Source organism: Gigantopelta aegis, chromosome 9, assembly GCF_016097555.1.
Source record: "Gigantopelta aegis isolate Gae_Host chromosome 9, Gae_host_genome, whole genome shotgun sequence".
Taxonomy (NCBI): Eukaryota; Metazoa; Mollusca; class Gastropoda; order Neomphalida; family Peltospiridae; genus Gigantopelta; species Gigantopelta aegis.
In genome coordinates this window covers 18,080,952-18,096,556 of record NC_054707.1, presented here as the reverse complement: position 1 = coordinate 18,096,556, position 15,605 = coordinate 18,080,952, and the positions used below count along the sequence as shown (strand labels likewise).

Below are 15,605 nucleotides of genomic sequence, written 5' to 3'. Positions count from 1 at the left end.
TTTTTAATCGAGATACCGACTCCAAACCCTGAGCGAGTGCTCCGCAAGGCTCAATGGGTAGGTGTAAACCACTTGCACCGACCAGTGATCCATAACTGGTTAACAAAGGCCATGGTTTGTGCTATCCTGCCTGTGGGAAGCGCAAATAAAAGATCCCTTGCTGCCTGTCGTAAAAAGAGTAGCCTATGTGGCGACAGCGGGTTTCATCTAAAAACAGTGTCAGAATGACCATATGTTTGACGTCCAATAGCCGATGATAAGATAAAAAATCAATGTGCTCTAGCGGCGGCGTTAAATAAAACAAACTTTACTTTTGTGCAGGGGTCTTTAGTTTAATACCCCCCCCCCCCCTGCAGCATATTCTACTAAGGATTTAACTTCCATTTTTAATAGCGTTGGTGATAAATCTATTAACAATTTGGAAAATTAAAATTGAAAATGTACAATAAAATAAAATGTTTAATCTAGCAAAATTTAACACAATTTTTGTTGTTGGTAAAAAATATTTAGCCTAAAGATATCTTCTTGGTCATTATTAAAATGCCTATCGTATAATCAATGCCAAAACATCAACTATCCAAGTATGAAAACTTTATCAAATATGCAACTGTTGCCATATATCTTTTTACAAATGGGACTGGGTCAGTCAGTAGAACATAAGATCAAATCCCGTTCGTGGATTCTATTTTTTTATTTTTTTTATTTCATGTCCTAACTAGTATCTACTGACCGATATGTCAAAGATTGTGTCATCTATTGTCCTGTCTGTAAGAAATGCATATTAAAGTTCCCTTGCTGCTAAAGGAAAAATGTATCGGGTTTTCTTAGAAGACTCACAGTTATCAAATGTTTGACATCAATGTGCTCTAGTGGTGTCATTTGACAATACAAAATCTTTAGCTTTTTCACAACTGTTCTAGTCTACTGAGTGTCATCTATACATAAGAAGTAGTAAAACAATAAATTCATGCAAAACACAACAAAAACAGTTTGTAAATGTAATATTGTTATATTTTACTCTGTACTGTATAATATATATATACTGATATCCAAAAGAAACTGTACATACTGGTACATAAATTTGAATAATTTTATAAATACTGTTGCTAAATAAAAATTTGGAAACCACCTTACACACATTTTGTGACCGTTATTTGATGATACTTTCATATCCCACTGTACAATTTGTTGGTTTTCTGTAATACAATTTTAAGCCTTGTAAAGTTTCTTTTGAATGTTAATACATATATTAAACCAAAATACTACCATATTATACATATTGTATTGTAAAATGTTCGTTATTAGTGCATTCGTCACTTGTTGTGAAATGTAATAAAAGAGATTGTGTTAGACATTGTTGTTTGTATCTGTTGCCTTGTGATAGCTTAATGACCAGTTGAAATGAACTTGATAACAAATGTATTTTTGACATTGTGTCAATTACTATGTGACTGATACTTAAGAGCCAAATTTTGTATAAAATAAAATTGCTACAAAACATAATGGGGTAATATATCTGATTACAATAAAAACACTAATATGAATAATATATTAAAATGCATAATAACAATTAAAAGAAAACTAATTAGTAAAACAATCAGCAATGAACATTAAAACAACAATAAGTAAACAAAATGTATATTAAATAATAAACTATAAATTAAACAATAGTCCAATGTGTCAGAGGATGACAATTTAATGAATGTCTAGTACATACTTTCACTTTTTAAATAACAAAAGAAAATATATAGTTCATCATTATTAAAAATGTGACCAGCTGTAAAAATATGCACTAGACATTGACAATAATGATTAATGATTTCAAAGATTAAAAAATAATTATAACAAAAACATCAATTTCTCATTGAATAAATCCAAAAATTAACACAAGCTGGATAAAAGCATTAGTGTCACGCACCTTTCCTTATATTCTATTTAAAAACTATTATGACCGTACATTCCAACAATTTCATCTCGTGCCTGAAAATAATTTCAAAATGATTTATGTAAATCAATTTGAGCCTGTCATAAATGAAACTGTGCCCGTCACCAAATTAAATGTTGAAATAATGTTGCTTTTATCTTTTATTAATCATGTACTAAAGGAAAGGAAAGGAAAGAATTTACTTTTGGTCAACACATTTTATTTGATGGCACATATGGTTAAGTCAAATATTGAGAGAGGAATCCCACTGTCGCTACTTCATGGGCTGCTCTTTTTCGATTAGCAGCAGTCGTGGTGCACTGGCTGGAACGAGAAATAGCCAAATGGGCCCACCGACGGGGATCGATCCCAGACCAACCACCATCCCACACGTGATACAGTGAAACCCTTCGAAAAAAAAAAGGACACCCATGGGCCAGTTGGGGCCCAAAGTTTGATGTTTAACGACACCACTAGAGCACGTGATTTATTAATCACTGGCTATTGGATGAACGTAAGACATAAATAGAGAGGAAACCCAGTGGGATCTTTTATATGCCCACCGACAGGGCACATACCATGGCCTTTGATATGATGGTGCCCTGGAATGAAACTGGGACCGTGCATCAAGCGAGCACTATTACCACTGAGCTACCCCCCCCCCCCCCCCCCCCCCGGGTATCTGGTTGTGGTAAAAAACCTTTGTTCTGTGTTCTGTTTTCTATTAAGTATAGAAAAAGTTAAATAACTGTAAATAATCCCAAACTACAATCAAATATGGATGAAATTATGCATTTATAAGCATTTATAAAAACTTTTTGTTAATTATCAAATGATAGTTCACACAAGTCTTAATGTTAAAATTCATTTTGAAATGAAACAATTGACATCTTACCAAGAAAGCAAGCCAAAGAATTTATTTGATTAACTAATTATTATTTTGTTTTTAAAAAAAGAAAAAAAAAGAGTATAACTGAAAAATAAAATCAGACTGCCCGGTCCTTGTAAATCCGATGTGAATGAATTCTAATCATATAGACAAAAAGGTCAGCTAATTTTAAATTTGTGACTGTCAAAGCTGGATAAATGACAAATTTGTTCCAGACAACCTCCATTACTAGATGCTTATTTCCAGGCTTGCAATCTGCAATCATAATCATTAACATGACTGTAAAAAGTAGCTGGTGCAGGCATCCCAACAGTTGTACAGGCCGTAGAAGCTGGCGGCACAAGCTCCCCAAGTTAAGTCCGAAAAAATTTAGGGTGTTTTTTGTTGTCTTAACTCTATGTAAAGATAAAAATTTGGCTTGTCCTCCCCCACTTCAAATATCGTTCCTACAGTGCGTAAAGACTATAAGATGGGCAACCAAATTAATTTTGGTACAACTGGTACCTCTTTACATATACAGGTCTGGGGCCTAATTCACAAAGCTCTCTTAGGCTCTGCTAGACATCAAAGCATCCTCTTTGCAAGTCTTTTTGCATTGCACTGCGATATCGCAAAGTTGCGAGAGTTTAGTGAATTAGGTCCCAGCTGGTTTACTAAAGCCTGGATCACAACTGACAACGAAACTCAACTGTCGAGTTGAGTCATACTGGGTAATGTATATTGACGAACCAGTCATCTGCGACTGATTTTTTGGCATTTGGCTTGTGTCGTTTAATGTTATCTGGACTTAAATATAAAAATATAGTTCGGATAAGACTTAATGTGAGGATTTTGCCCCACTGAGAGAGATGTTCTGTTTGTTCAGGATGTCTACTGCAGCATCCATGACGTCTTGTACAGACCCACTAGCATCGATTTCCGTACAGCCTGGATTTTCCATTCTTCTGTAGGCCTCGCACAATCTGAAAAACAAAAGGTTTGTTTTTTCCAGTAGAGAGAAAGGAAATGTTTTTATTTAACGACGCACTCAACACATTTTATTTACAGTTATATGGCATCAGATATATGGTTAAGGACCACACAGGTATTGAGAGAGGAAATTCGCTGTCGCCACTTCATGGGCTACTCTTTTCGATTAGCAGCAAGGGATCTTTTATATGCACCATCCCACAGACAGCATAGTACATACCACGGCCTTTGTTACACCAGTTATGGAGCACTGGCTGGAACGAGAAATAGCCCAATGGGTCCACCGACGGGGATTGATCCTAGACCGACCGCACATCAAGCGAATGCTTTACCAGAAGCCAATTTCACAAAACTTCGTAAGTTTACGTATGTGACTAGCAGTTATGCTGGGCATACACTTACATGTGTTTTGCATCTATTTCATGAAGAAAAGTACATAATTACGGAAAATGAAGCATTTTAAGAACGAACGCCCCTCCATTTTTTTAGACCTAGCTAGCGGGTGAAATAAAAATTCATCTGCTACAAGTAATGTTTGGTTTGACGTAAGAAGAAAAGTAAAAGTGTTTTGAAAATAACAAAAACATACTACTTTTGTGTGCAATTTTTAAATCAATCATCTCAGAAGTAAATAATTTGTGGTGAATTCCATAGTATAAAAAAAGGCGCTCCCTGTTGAAAGGACTATAAGTACTATCTATTACCATTACCTCTGTCTAAAGAAAGTATCTTTTCCTAGCCAGCGTTCTTCTCGAGTCATTTCTCTTCCCCGCTGATCCAGTCTCTTCCTCCTGACACTTTCCGACACGGAGAGGAACAAAATACTAGTTGGCTTTAGCAGGTCTTCTGGCCACTGGTACACGTTGTGACCTGCAGGTGGGAGGTCGGCGCAGCTTGTTTCATTGGCAATTCCATACGCTGTTGTGCTGTGCCAATACCTGTCACGCCAATACAGCACATTGATTAATTCATCATTGGCAACGGATGTCAAACATTTGGTAATTTTCACATGTAGTCTTAAAAAGGAACCATACTACATTTTTGCATTACTAGCTAGGGATCTTTCATATGCACCATCCCACAGACAGGAGAGCACATACCACAGACTTTGATATACCAGTCGTGGTACAATAGCTGGAATGAGAAATGGCCCAATGGGCCCACCGACAGGAATCGATACTAGACTGACCGTGCATCAAGGGAGTGCTTTACCACTGGGCTACGTCTAACCCCCAGCACTTTGATTAATTTATCATTGGCAATTAGATGTCAAATATTTGGTAATTTTGACATATAGTCTCTGGAAAAACCTGCTACATTTTTCCATTGGCAGGATCTTTTATATGCATTTTCCAACAGACAGGACACCACATCCCACCGCCTTTGATATATATACCAGTCATGGGAACTGGGTGAGATGGGGGCAGGGAGAAGGCAATCTGTGAATGGGTCCACCAAGGAGGTTCAATTATATAAGTACAACCAGTGGGTGCTCTACTGACCAAGCTAGATCCTTCCTCCAAGATGAGACCACGTCATATATATCAAGATAGGCTTAGTGTGTAACAACCCATAACTGACCAGATTACCATAAAATATGGATCTTGTAACCTATAGCTGACGACATATTTATGAAGCTTACAATTACCATTATTACTACAATATCTATTAAAAAAAATCATTTCATTGACTCACTGTTGCCATGTTCTTAATTCGTATCACTGTTATATTGATAGGCCTTCTTGAATATGTAACTGATCAAAATTTAGGTTTATTTTGTTTAAAAATATTTTGTCAAGAACTAAGTAAGGTATCATTCTTGACAATCTTAACATGTGATAACCTCCTGATAGACAGAACAACTGTACTGGACTTGTTTCAATGTCTGCAAGTGGGAACCATTTACCTTAATAATTAAAGTGAAATGGCAAATATGCTACATAGGCTTATATATATAAACACATATCAACAAGATAATATTACATGTATATAAATTTAAATAAATGCAGTTTTGTGTTACTTACCTGTCCATAATAACTGCTCTTGTTTTACACACTTCAGCAATCTCTATGGCAACAATGTAATTACCAAGAGAATAGTAAGCTTTACGAACTATCTCTGGTAAACCATCGAAGAATTTCCGTAGGTGCATGATGCTTGGTGGAGGTGTTGAGTATTTGGCAGCATGCAGTTTTTCTTCCAGAGTCTCTGTTAGAGTTGTCTTTCCTACATTAAAAAAACAGCAAGTTTAGGAGATACAAAAATTTGTTGGACCCGGTAGGGGGCATGTATTGCTTTAGCAGTATTCTCAGAATGCTTGTTTACTTCGAAAAATACCAAAAAAAACCCTCAATTAAACAAGAACTGCATTGTGCAAAATAATTTTTTGTCAACAGGGTTTCTGCCAGAGACTACTTCTATGCATATATATAATTGTTATAGCAGCAAGTGATCAGTTATATGCACTTTCTATACAGGATAGCACATATCATTGCCTTTGATATTCATTATCAGAGGAAAGGAAATGTTTTATTTAACGACGCACTCAACACATTTTATTTATGGTTATATGGCATCAGACATATGGTTAAGGACCACACAGATATAGAGAGGAAACCTGCTGACGCCACTTAATGGGCTACTCTTTTCGATTAGCAGCAAGGGATCTTTTATATGCACCATCCCACAGATAGGATAACACATACCACAGCCTCTGATATACCAGTCGTGGTGCACTGGCTGGAGCGAGAAATAACCCAATGGGCCCACCGACGGGGATCGATCCCAGACCGACCGTGAATAAAAAAAACGCTTCACCACTGGGCTACGTCCTGCCCCTTATTATCAGAGGAATGCTGGTTGGGGTAGGAGAAAAACCCAACAGGTTAACCTAATACAATTGATCCTGGGACAAATCGTATCTCAGATGAGCACTCGATCTCTGGTTAAGCTAAAGCTACAGAACAGGTATATTCCTCTGTCTATTGTCGGAACCAAATTGTTAACAACTACGAAAAATTATTCTCCTACCTTTAATTGCCGTTAGATTTCCTCCAAAGTTTGTCCAGACACAAATCTTGAAAAAAAACCCATTACAATGACACAGATTCCACATACCAGATGATAACCATGTCACCTATATCGACTTCGCTGAGAGCGCATAGGGAAAAAAGCATGTAATTTTGTATCAGCTGCCATTTTGACTTTTTATGGAATATTCTTCAAGAGGGGTGAAAACATAGAACTTAATCTAACAACGTCATAACATGTTATGATATAAAAGTAAACGTGATGACGTCATATTATTATTATTATTATTATTTTAATGATACCACTAGAGAGCATCGATTTCATAGTAATTGTGTCACATACTTTGGAGGCTTTCACCCCTCTTGAAGAATATTCCATAAACAAGCAACATGGCAGACGGCAGAAAACTGCATGTATTTTTCCCTATGCAATCTCAGCAAAACAATATCGGCGACATCGTTGCAGTCTCGTGTGTGGAATCTGTATATTTGTAGTGGGTTTTTTTTTGCGATTTGTGTCTGGACAAACTTTGGAGGAAATCTAACGGCAATTAAAGATAGGGGTGAGTGAGTGAAAGCTTTTACACGTGCGTATATACCACGGTTTCACGCACGCCTGTCACGGGCTTAATCTCTGACTTTCGCCAGTGACTAAGTCCGGGCCAGGAGGGGGGAGGGGTAAGTTTAAGGTGGGCAGAATTTGGAATAAAAAATTTAGTGGTCGGTCAAAAGACCTAAGTACTAAAATCCTAACGACATTCTACACTTTTACACATGTCTGGACTAAGAATTTAAATCCAAAGATTTTTTGACTGCTCGGCCTAAAAGGTTTTAAGGTGATTTGAGCAATTGATTGGGCACCAAAGTAGGCCTAAAGTGCGTTGGACTATTTATAAAAAAAATAAACATAAGAATTTTGAGCCGCGGCCGAAATTTTTTTAAAGTCCAACTAAGCCCAAAAAAGGAGGACTCATGGCGAAATGATGGACTGTTCAGGCCTGAAGTTGGGGAGTCCTTCAGTCAACATGGCGATGTTTCTGTTGATGGCTCCTGGATAGATGTCCCGCAGTACCATCTTCAAGATGCGGTGGATGGTTGCGTTGGGCATCGATGGCATCAGGAGTCCCTGCCTGTACAGTCCGTCCTGCTGTGCCGTCACGTAGAGTTGGTCCGAGTGAAGGGCTCCTTGTAGCTGGTACTTCCATTGTCCAGTTGGAAGTTGGCGCCAATGATCTTCTCTCCAAGGGCCCTTGATTAGAGCGCTATCGGTAAAGTCGCCGTAAACTGCTCCTCGGTATTTAGCTGGCAGCTTGTCGCAGACGAGAGTCCAATCGGGTTGGTCGGATGTCTTTGGTATGGTGGCCGCCGACACCTTCCTCCTCTTGGACTCCCGCTGGACCGCCGCTGGAACCGCAACAACTTCCGGAGGCGCTGATGAGCTGGGGGGGGGGGGGGGGGGGGGTCACTAATGACCACATGTCCCGTCTCCATCTGCGTTGGTACGTCTACAGGAGGGACCGCCACTGTCAGTGGAGCTGACAGCTTTGCCCCCCCCCCCCCCACCGGGCCGCTCCTGGCGAGTGCTTCGGTCGAGTAGCTGGGGGCGACAACGCAGAATGAACCGCCCCCGGTGGTTTAGCCACCGGGTTTGGATCACCCTGCACCGCCCCTGTCGGTCTCGTCCTCCGTTTCGGAAAAGGAGGGGCCGCCTCTGGCGGTTGAGCCGCCAAGTTAGATCCCACTTGAGTAGTCTTAGGTCGCCTCCTCCGTCTTCTGCTAGGTGAGCGTCGCTTCTTGTCCACGCCGTAGATTAGCGTGACAGTCGCTGAGTCGCCGTCGTGTTCTATGCGATACTTGGACAAAGGTCCAAGCGTACGCAACACAGCCCCTAGGGTGGGGGGGGGGGGGGGGGGATAGAAATCACCACGTTCTCGGAATACAACCGCATCGTTCGAGAGTCAGACGAAAAAAAGTTAAAGGTAGGAGAGTATTTTTTTGTAGTTGTTAACAATTTGGTTCGGACAATAGTTACGAAGATGAAACGATACATAATAGTGTAACAGTATTTAAACAAGGCAAACAAAACTGTTAATTCAACTTTGTAGTAAATTCAAACACTATGTTACAACAACAGTTAAAATGAAGTTAAATTAAATATCATTAATTAACTAAAACTAATAAAAGAAAGACAATTCAAGGAATACAATGTGTAATAAGTCTTTGATGTCTGGGCTGGCCGGTCCACTTGACGGATAGGAATTTGTTCCAATAATAGAAATGGACAGGTGCTTCGGACCGACAAGAATGACAAAAGTGGGACAGGCAAATTCGCGTTTTAAAAAAATAATTTCGGTCTCAGAGATCGAGAATCGATCCCAGACCGGGGAAAAAGGGCTTTTCCCCACCCCTCATACATACATATAAATTTGTCAAACGTAAAACCTGTTGCATCCAAGCCTTCTACCACCACAAATGGATACACCATTTCTCTTTGTAGTTTTTCACACTCAAATGTTGGTGGTATCAGTTGATGAGCAGTTTTCAAGAGTTGTCTCACTTCTGTAAAGTGTTCACACTGAAAAGCAAGCATAATAATGTAATACAACAGTATACCAACAGTGTTTCTGCCAGAAAGAAATTTTTGGGTATGGCGCTATGAAATTGAATATTTACAGTGTGTACTGAATGCAACCACAGCTGCCTGAAGAGTTGAATCTAAATAAGAAAGTTTAAAATTTGTTTTGTTTAATTAAAGCACATTGATATATTAATCATCAGTCAGGGCTAGCTCTGGGTGAGCAAAACATTTTGCCAAATTATATTTAAAAAATTAATTCTGGATTATTTTCCAACAAAACACCAATTATTACATGGAATTTTTTCGCCAAATGAAAATAAAATTCGCCAATTGATCCTAAAATTTGCAATTGGCGAATTTGGCGAGTGGCAGAGCTAGCCCTGATCGGCTATTGGATATCAAACGTTTTGTAACTTTTACATATAGTTTTAGAGAGTAAAGCAGCTGCATTTTTCCATTAGTAGCAATCGGGATCCTAAAAAATTTAAATGCTGTTTTATGATTATTATAAGCAATCATAATATACCTTGGACCGGCCTCGGTGTCATCGTGGTTAGGCCATCGGTCTACAGGCGGTTGGTACTGGATTCGGATCTCCAAACCCTGAGTGAGTGCTCCTCAAGGCTCAATGGGTAGGTGTAAACCACTTGCACCGACCAGTGATCCATAACTGGTTCAACAAAGGCCATGGTTTGTGCTATCCTGCCTGTGGGAAGCGCAAATAAAAGATCCCTTGCTGCCTGTCGTAAAAGAGTAGCATATGTGGCGACAGCGGGTTTCCTCTAAAAAAACAGTGTCAGAATGACCATATGTTTGACGTCCAATAGCCGATGATAAGATAAAAAAAATCAATGTGCTCTAGAGGCGTCATTAAATAAAACAAACTTTACTCATAATATACCTCATGCAAGACTTGGAATGCTCGTTCCAAGGTATGGTACACTGGATAGCAATAAGTCCAATGAAATATTGGTGACACCGATGACGGGGATTGGTCAACAATCTCCAAATCCGACGGATGCTCGTCTGGTGCATCAATGGGTATCTTGGTAAAAGAACCCAGCAAATGATCATCTGGTTGAAGATGTGAAATTATTATCTGTCCATCACTGTTAATCAAGTTCTTTATTTCAGATACAGCTTTTGAAAATTCTGGCTCCGCTTTGGGGGAATCCTCTCGTGAAACAAGTGCAAACAGGCACCTCTGTACACTAGCCTGAATAGGGTCCCTTTCGTCCAAAATGGGCTCCGCAGGCTCGACTTTTGCGCCAAGTACAAAGTCGATGTTTGGTATGTGGGACGTAAGAATGTTATGTAGACCTAAACAGGACTCAACATAACTTTTTGTCGTTGTTTTGCCGTAAGATACACACAATAAGACTGTGTTAGACTTTACAATCTGAGAGAGAGATTCAGACTGTTTACACTTTATCGGTGGTAAACCCGCGACACCAATGTGACCAGGCCTTGGTAACTTCGCTTTCTGAAAATACAAAGACCATTGTGGAAAACAAGCATATAACGACATATCTGAAAACTGTCCTGTTACTGTTGTATCGTTGTTCCAGTTGCAACTGTTATCGAGAAATAAACAGAAACTATTGTTTATCCAACTCGAGAGCAGATACTTCTATAAAGGGGCGTGTATTTGTACTTTCGTTTTCTGAGAACTCTGCTTTCCTTTTGTGAGAACTCTTCTTTTGTTTTTAATAGGGGCGGGACGTAGCCCAGTGGTAAAGTTCTCGCTTGATGCGCGATCGGCCAGGGATCGACCCCCGTCTATGGGCCCATTGTGCAATTTCTCGTCCCAGCCGGTGCACCACGACTGGTATATACTTGAACATGTAGATATATACATATATTATAATTATTGCGCCTGAACTTTTCATTCACACACACACACACACACACACACACACACACACACACACACACACACACACACACACACGCAAACATACAGATATACAGATATACATATACATGTCAAACTTCGATAACTCGATCTTGATGGGGGCGAGGAAACAGTTCGAGTTTCAGGGAGTTCGAGTTTTCGAAATTAATATATAAGAGTTTTCGAAATTAATATATAAGAGTTCAAATTTGAAATTGCATTGCAGCTGGTTGCAGCATTGCAGCTGGTTTATTTCGCTTAATATTTTAAGGAGCCTACCTCTAAACTCTAAAAACTATGCATACCCATTTGAAAGGCGAATTAATTTACAATTGCCAAAATTGTAAGGTATATTAGCTGTGGGGAATGGTTATATGATAATAATGAATTAATTGGGCAAACTTTACAACCGGTAGTTCAGTATTACAGTAGGTGTTATGACCACCAAATATCTTGAAGGACGATTGGGGTCAGAAGTGAAATTTGAAAGTTGACTTTTTTTATCAGTAAATAGCAAATTCAAACAATAAAAATGACTAAAAACAAAACAATAACAACTGTATGATCAACAGAATGAAAAAGATTGATAGAAATAATGTTCCACAGTGATTAATGGACCTTCCTGGAAATTGTCAAAATCGAGAATGACACCCCACTGCGTGATGCATGTGCAAACTATGGAATGTGTTTCGGTGTGTTGATAAACCGACCTGAACGTTCTTTGCTAGGATGTCTGTGGTCAAAACGTATAACATTAATATTTCAAGTGTCCCTACTTTTTTTAAGAGTGAGTATATATATATATATATATATATATATATATATATATATATATATATATATATATATAATGGTTATATGCAAATGTAGTTGGGGAAATGTTCTTAGATTGCTATAATAACAGTCCAAAACAGTGATTTAAAATGTATTTTAATAATCAGATGGCAAGCGATATGCTTTCTGACAACATTTCAAAGAAACATCCAATCCAACAGGTGAAACCAGTAATAGGTCATGTGATATCCCTCCCTGGAATCCATCACAAAACAGCCGGGTAGAAGGGATTCGCCAGGGTCGGTTGTCCCGGGAGTTAAGTAGGTTCCGTTCCATTGGATGGAGCACGTTGGAGGGGAGGCGTCCTCAATCACCGAAGAGTAGAACGTTAGGTCAACAGCCTGTAGTGACATTAATTATGTGATAGCTAGGAGTTGTCAATGCATTAATTCATCCATCCATCCATCCGTCTGTCCGTTCGTTCGTTCATCCACCCATTCCTTTATCCACCCGTTCGTTCGTTCATTCATCCAATCATTCATTAATTCATATATCCATTCGTGTTTTCGTTAATTCGTCCATTCATTCATTCATTCATTTACTCATTATTCATCTATTCGTGTATTTATTAGTTCAGTTAAAATAAATTAAAATAATAATAATTTAAAAAATGCACCTGAAATTCCACAAATTTGAAGAAACAATTCTAAAAAGTAAATTGAAAACCGTATCTTCGTGTAATGATGTTCTGTCAAATTTACTGATGGAATACGGTTCAAATAGATTAATCTGTAAATAAAAGTCTATGATACTCGATGAATATACACCATGACACCCCCTCCCCAACAATGTCAAACCCACAGACAGGAAAACACATGTCACAGCCTTTGACCAGTTGTGAGCACTGGTTGGAACGAGAAAAAACAAATCAGCTGAATGGATAGAGCGGGGCGATTCGATCCTGCGACGCAAGCACTTCAGCTCGATCAAAAGGTAAATTTCGCCCCTGCGGAAAACAGATGCATAAAACAAATCGTTTTTATGGTTGTCATAGTGTTTCCATTATCTTCCTAAGCCTAAGTACCATTCCGTGTAGTATAATGTATTACAAAGAAGAATTTTGTTTTCTTTAACTACACCACTAGAGCACATTGATTTTATAATCATTGGCTATTGGATGTCAACCATTTAGTAATTTTGATATATAGTCTTAGAGAGGAAACTCGCTACATTTGATTTCGTAAGTAGCATGGGATCTCTCATGTGCACCATCACACACACGGGATAAAACATACCACGGCCAATGATATACCAGTCGTGGTACATTGGCAGGAACGAGAACAAACCCAATGGGCCCATCGACGGAGATCGATCCTTGACCGACAGCGCATCAGGCGAGCGCTTTACCACTGGGGTACGTCCCGCCCCCTGTATTACAAAATAATGTACGGACTAGTACGTGCAGTGGCTTGCGAAGATATAGCCTACGTTTTCACAGAACGGCGCAATATGCATCCGTTTTCCAGTTAGGCCTACGAGTCTCGTCAAACCGCGTCAAAAACTGCGCACTTGGAGACCCCCCCCCCCCCCCTCCAAACACACGCACACATACAACCCACATCCCTCACCCCTCTCCCCAACAAAAAACCCAAAAAAAAAACCCAAAACACCACGCCAAGTTAAGTGTGAAACATGAAGTGAAAACGAAAAAGGATTTTAGTTTCAGATATTTAAATCTTCAAGATGTTTACATGCCTGATCATTATAATCCTTCTATTTTAAAAGCATTATAAATATATATATATATATATATATATATATATATATATATATATGAATATCTCGCATAAATATGAAGAAGAAGAAGAAAGTTGTTTAATTGTGTGATTTAATTACCATTTTGCTCTTGCCTCCGTTCAGCTGACGAACATTAAAACGTAGAGGTCCTACGTCACAACCTCCAATGTGGATTGAATCAGATTTGTTGTACTTGACTCCTGACCATAACGGTGGTGAGATGGCAGTGTATATACATCCACTGAAATGAAGTTAAAATTTGTTTAAAGTTTGTTTTGTTTAACAACACCATTAGAGCACATTGATTTATTATCATCGGCTATTGGATGTCAAACATGTGGTAATTGTCATTATTATATAGTCTTAGAGAGGAAACCTGCAACATTTTGGGATCTTTTATATGCACCATCCGATATACAGGATAGCACATACCACGGCCTTTGATATACCAGTCATGGTGCACTGGTTGGAACGAGAAATAGCTCAATGAGCCCACCGACGGGGATCGATCACAAAACCAACCGCGCATCAAACTGGTATATCAAAGGCCGTGGTATGTGCTATCATGTCCATGGGATGGTGCATAAAAAAGATCCCTTGCTACTACTGAAAAAATGAAGTGGGTTTCCTCTCTAAGACTATATGCCAAACTTAACACGTGTTTGGCATCCAATAGCCGATGGTTAATAAACCAATGTGCTTTAATGGTGTTGTTAAATAAAACAAAACTTCCTTTGCTGGTAATGTAACGTTAAAGCGGGTTTCATCTGACTGCGTGTCACATATTGACTAGTATGTTTAACAGCAAATAACCGATGATTAATAAATCAACGTGCCCTTGTGGTGTCGTGAAATAGGATTCATGATGGGAGTTTTGAAATAACGTTTAAAAACCATTTGGTCTAGATCTGTAGTGTGCGTGCGTGCGTGTGGGGGTGGGCTTTGGCAGATTGGTATCTAGTCAAATGTAACCTACCTTGGAGACCGGCCTCGGTGGCGTCGTGGTAGGCCATCGGTCTACAGGCTGGTAGGTACTGGGTTCGGATCCCAGTCGAGGCATGGGATTTTTAATCCAGATACCGACTCCAAACCCTGAGTGAGTGCTCCGCAAGGCTCAATGGGTAGGTGTAAAGCACTTGCACCGACCAATGATCCATAACTGGTTCAACAAAGGCCATGGTTTGTGCTATCCTGCCTGTGGGAAGCGCAAATAAAAGACCCCTTGCTGCTAATCGGAAGAGTAGCCCATGTAGTGGCGGCAGCGGGATTCCGCTCAAAATCTGTGTGGTCCGTAACCATATGTCTGACGCCATATAACCGTAAATAAAATGTGTTGAGTGCGTTGTTAAATAAAACATTTCTTTCTTTCTTTCCTACCTTGGATTCCACGTATCATTGACAGTAATGAGGAATCTTATCTGAACTGAATCACCATTAGCATTACAAAAGACAATTCCAAGGCGGCACATTAGCCCCAAACACAAACCCAATCTGCCGTTCATATCTATATATGTATACATGTACATGCGTACAGCTAGTAGGCCTACACCTGTCGCATTATCTGTGCCAAGGTTACCACGAACTATCAGTGGATTACCAAATCACACGTCTTTTTCTAGTATTTGTAACAGAAGTTTAAGTTTGTTTTGTTTAACGACACCACTACAGCACTGATTAAATATCGGCTGTTGGATGTCAAACATATGGTAATTCTGACACGTAGTCATCAGAGGAAACCCGCTACATTTTTC

General features: G+C 39.2%; 2 protein-coding genes across 2 annotated transcripts; both read right to left on the bottom strand.

Moving 5' to 3' along the window:
• Positions 1-2,769: 2,769 nt before the first annotated feature.
• LOC121381484 (UMP-CMP kinase 2, mitochondrial-like) lies at positions 2,770-10,917 on the bottom strand. The gene is made up of 5 exons (XM_041510803.1): positions 10,291-10,917; positions 9,254-9,386; positions 5,807-6,008; positions 4,493-4,720; positions 2,770-3,775 (listed from the first exon to the last, which is right to left on the bottom strand). Exons 1-5 carry the CDS (start codon positions 10,915-10,917, stop codon positions 3,631-3,633), a joined length of 1,335 nt encoding a protein of 444 aa, XP_041366737.1. The 3' UTR covers positions 2,770-3,630.
• Positions 10,918-12,196: 1,279 nt separating this feature from the next.
• Positions 12,197-15,344, bottom strand: LOC121380555. The gene is made up of 3 exons (XM_041509419.1): positions 15,232-15,344; positions 13,954-14,095; positions 12,197-12,458 (listed from the first exon to the last, which is right to left on the bottom strand). Exons 1-3 carry the CDS (start codon positions 15,321-15,323, stop codon positions 12,255-12,257), a joined length of 438 nt encoding a protein of 145 aa, XP_041365353.1. The 5' UTR covers positions 15,324-15,344; the 3' UTR covers positions 12,197-12,254.
• Positions 15,345-15,605: the final 261 nt, after the last annotated feature.

Coding starts and splice junctions, on each gene's coding strand:
- LOC121381484 (XM_041510803.1), bottom strand. CDS start 10,917: ATGTCGTTATATGCTTGTTTTCCACAATGGTCTTTGTATTTTCAGAAA. Junction 6,009..9,253: donor AGAAGGCTTGGATGCAACAG/GTTTTACGTTTG, acceptor TTTTTAATGTAG/GAAAGACAACTCTAACAGAG. Junction 4,721..5,806: donor AGAGCAGTTATTATGGACAG/GTAAGTAACACA, acceptor TTGGCGTGACAG/GTATTGGCACAGCACAACAG.
- LOC121380555 (XM_041509419.1), bottom strand. CDS start 15,323: ATGTGCCGCCTTGGAATTGTCTTTTGTAATGCTAATGGTGATTCAGTT. Junction 14,096..15,231: donor AATGATACGTGGAATCCAAG/GTAGGAAAGAAA, acceptor ACTTCATTTCAG/TGGATGTATATACACTGCCA. Junction 12,459..13,953: donor ACGGAGGCAAGAGCAAAATG/GTAATTAAATCA, acceptor ATGTCACTACAG/GCTGTTGACCTAACGTTCTA.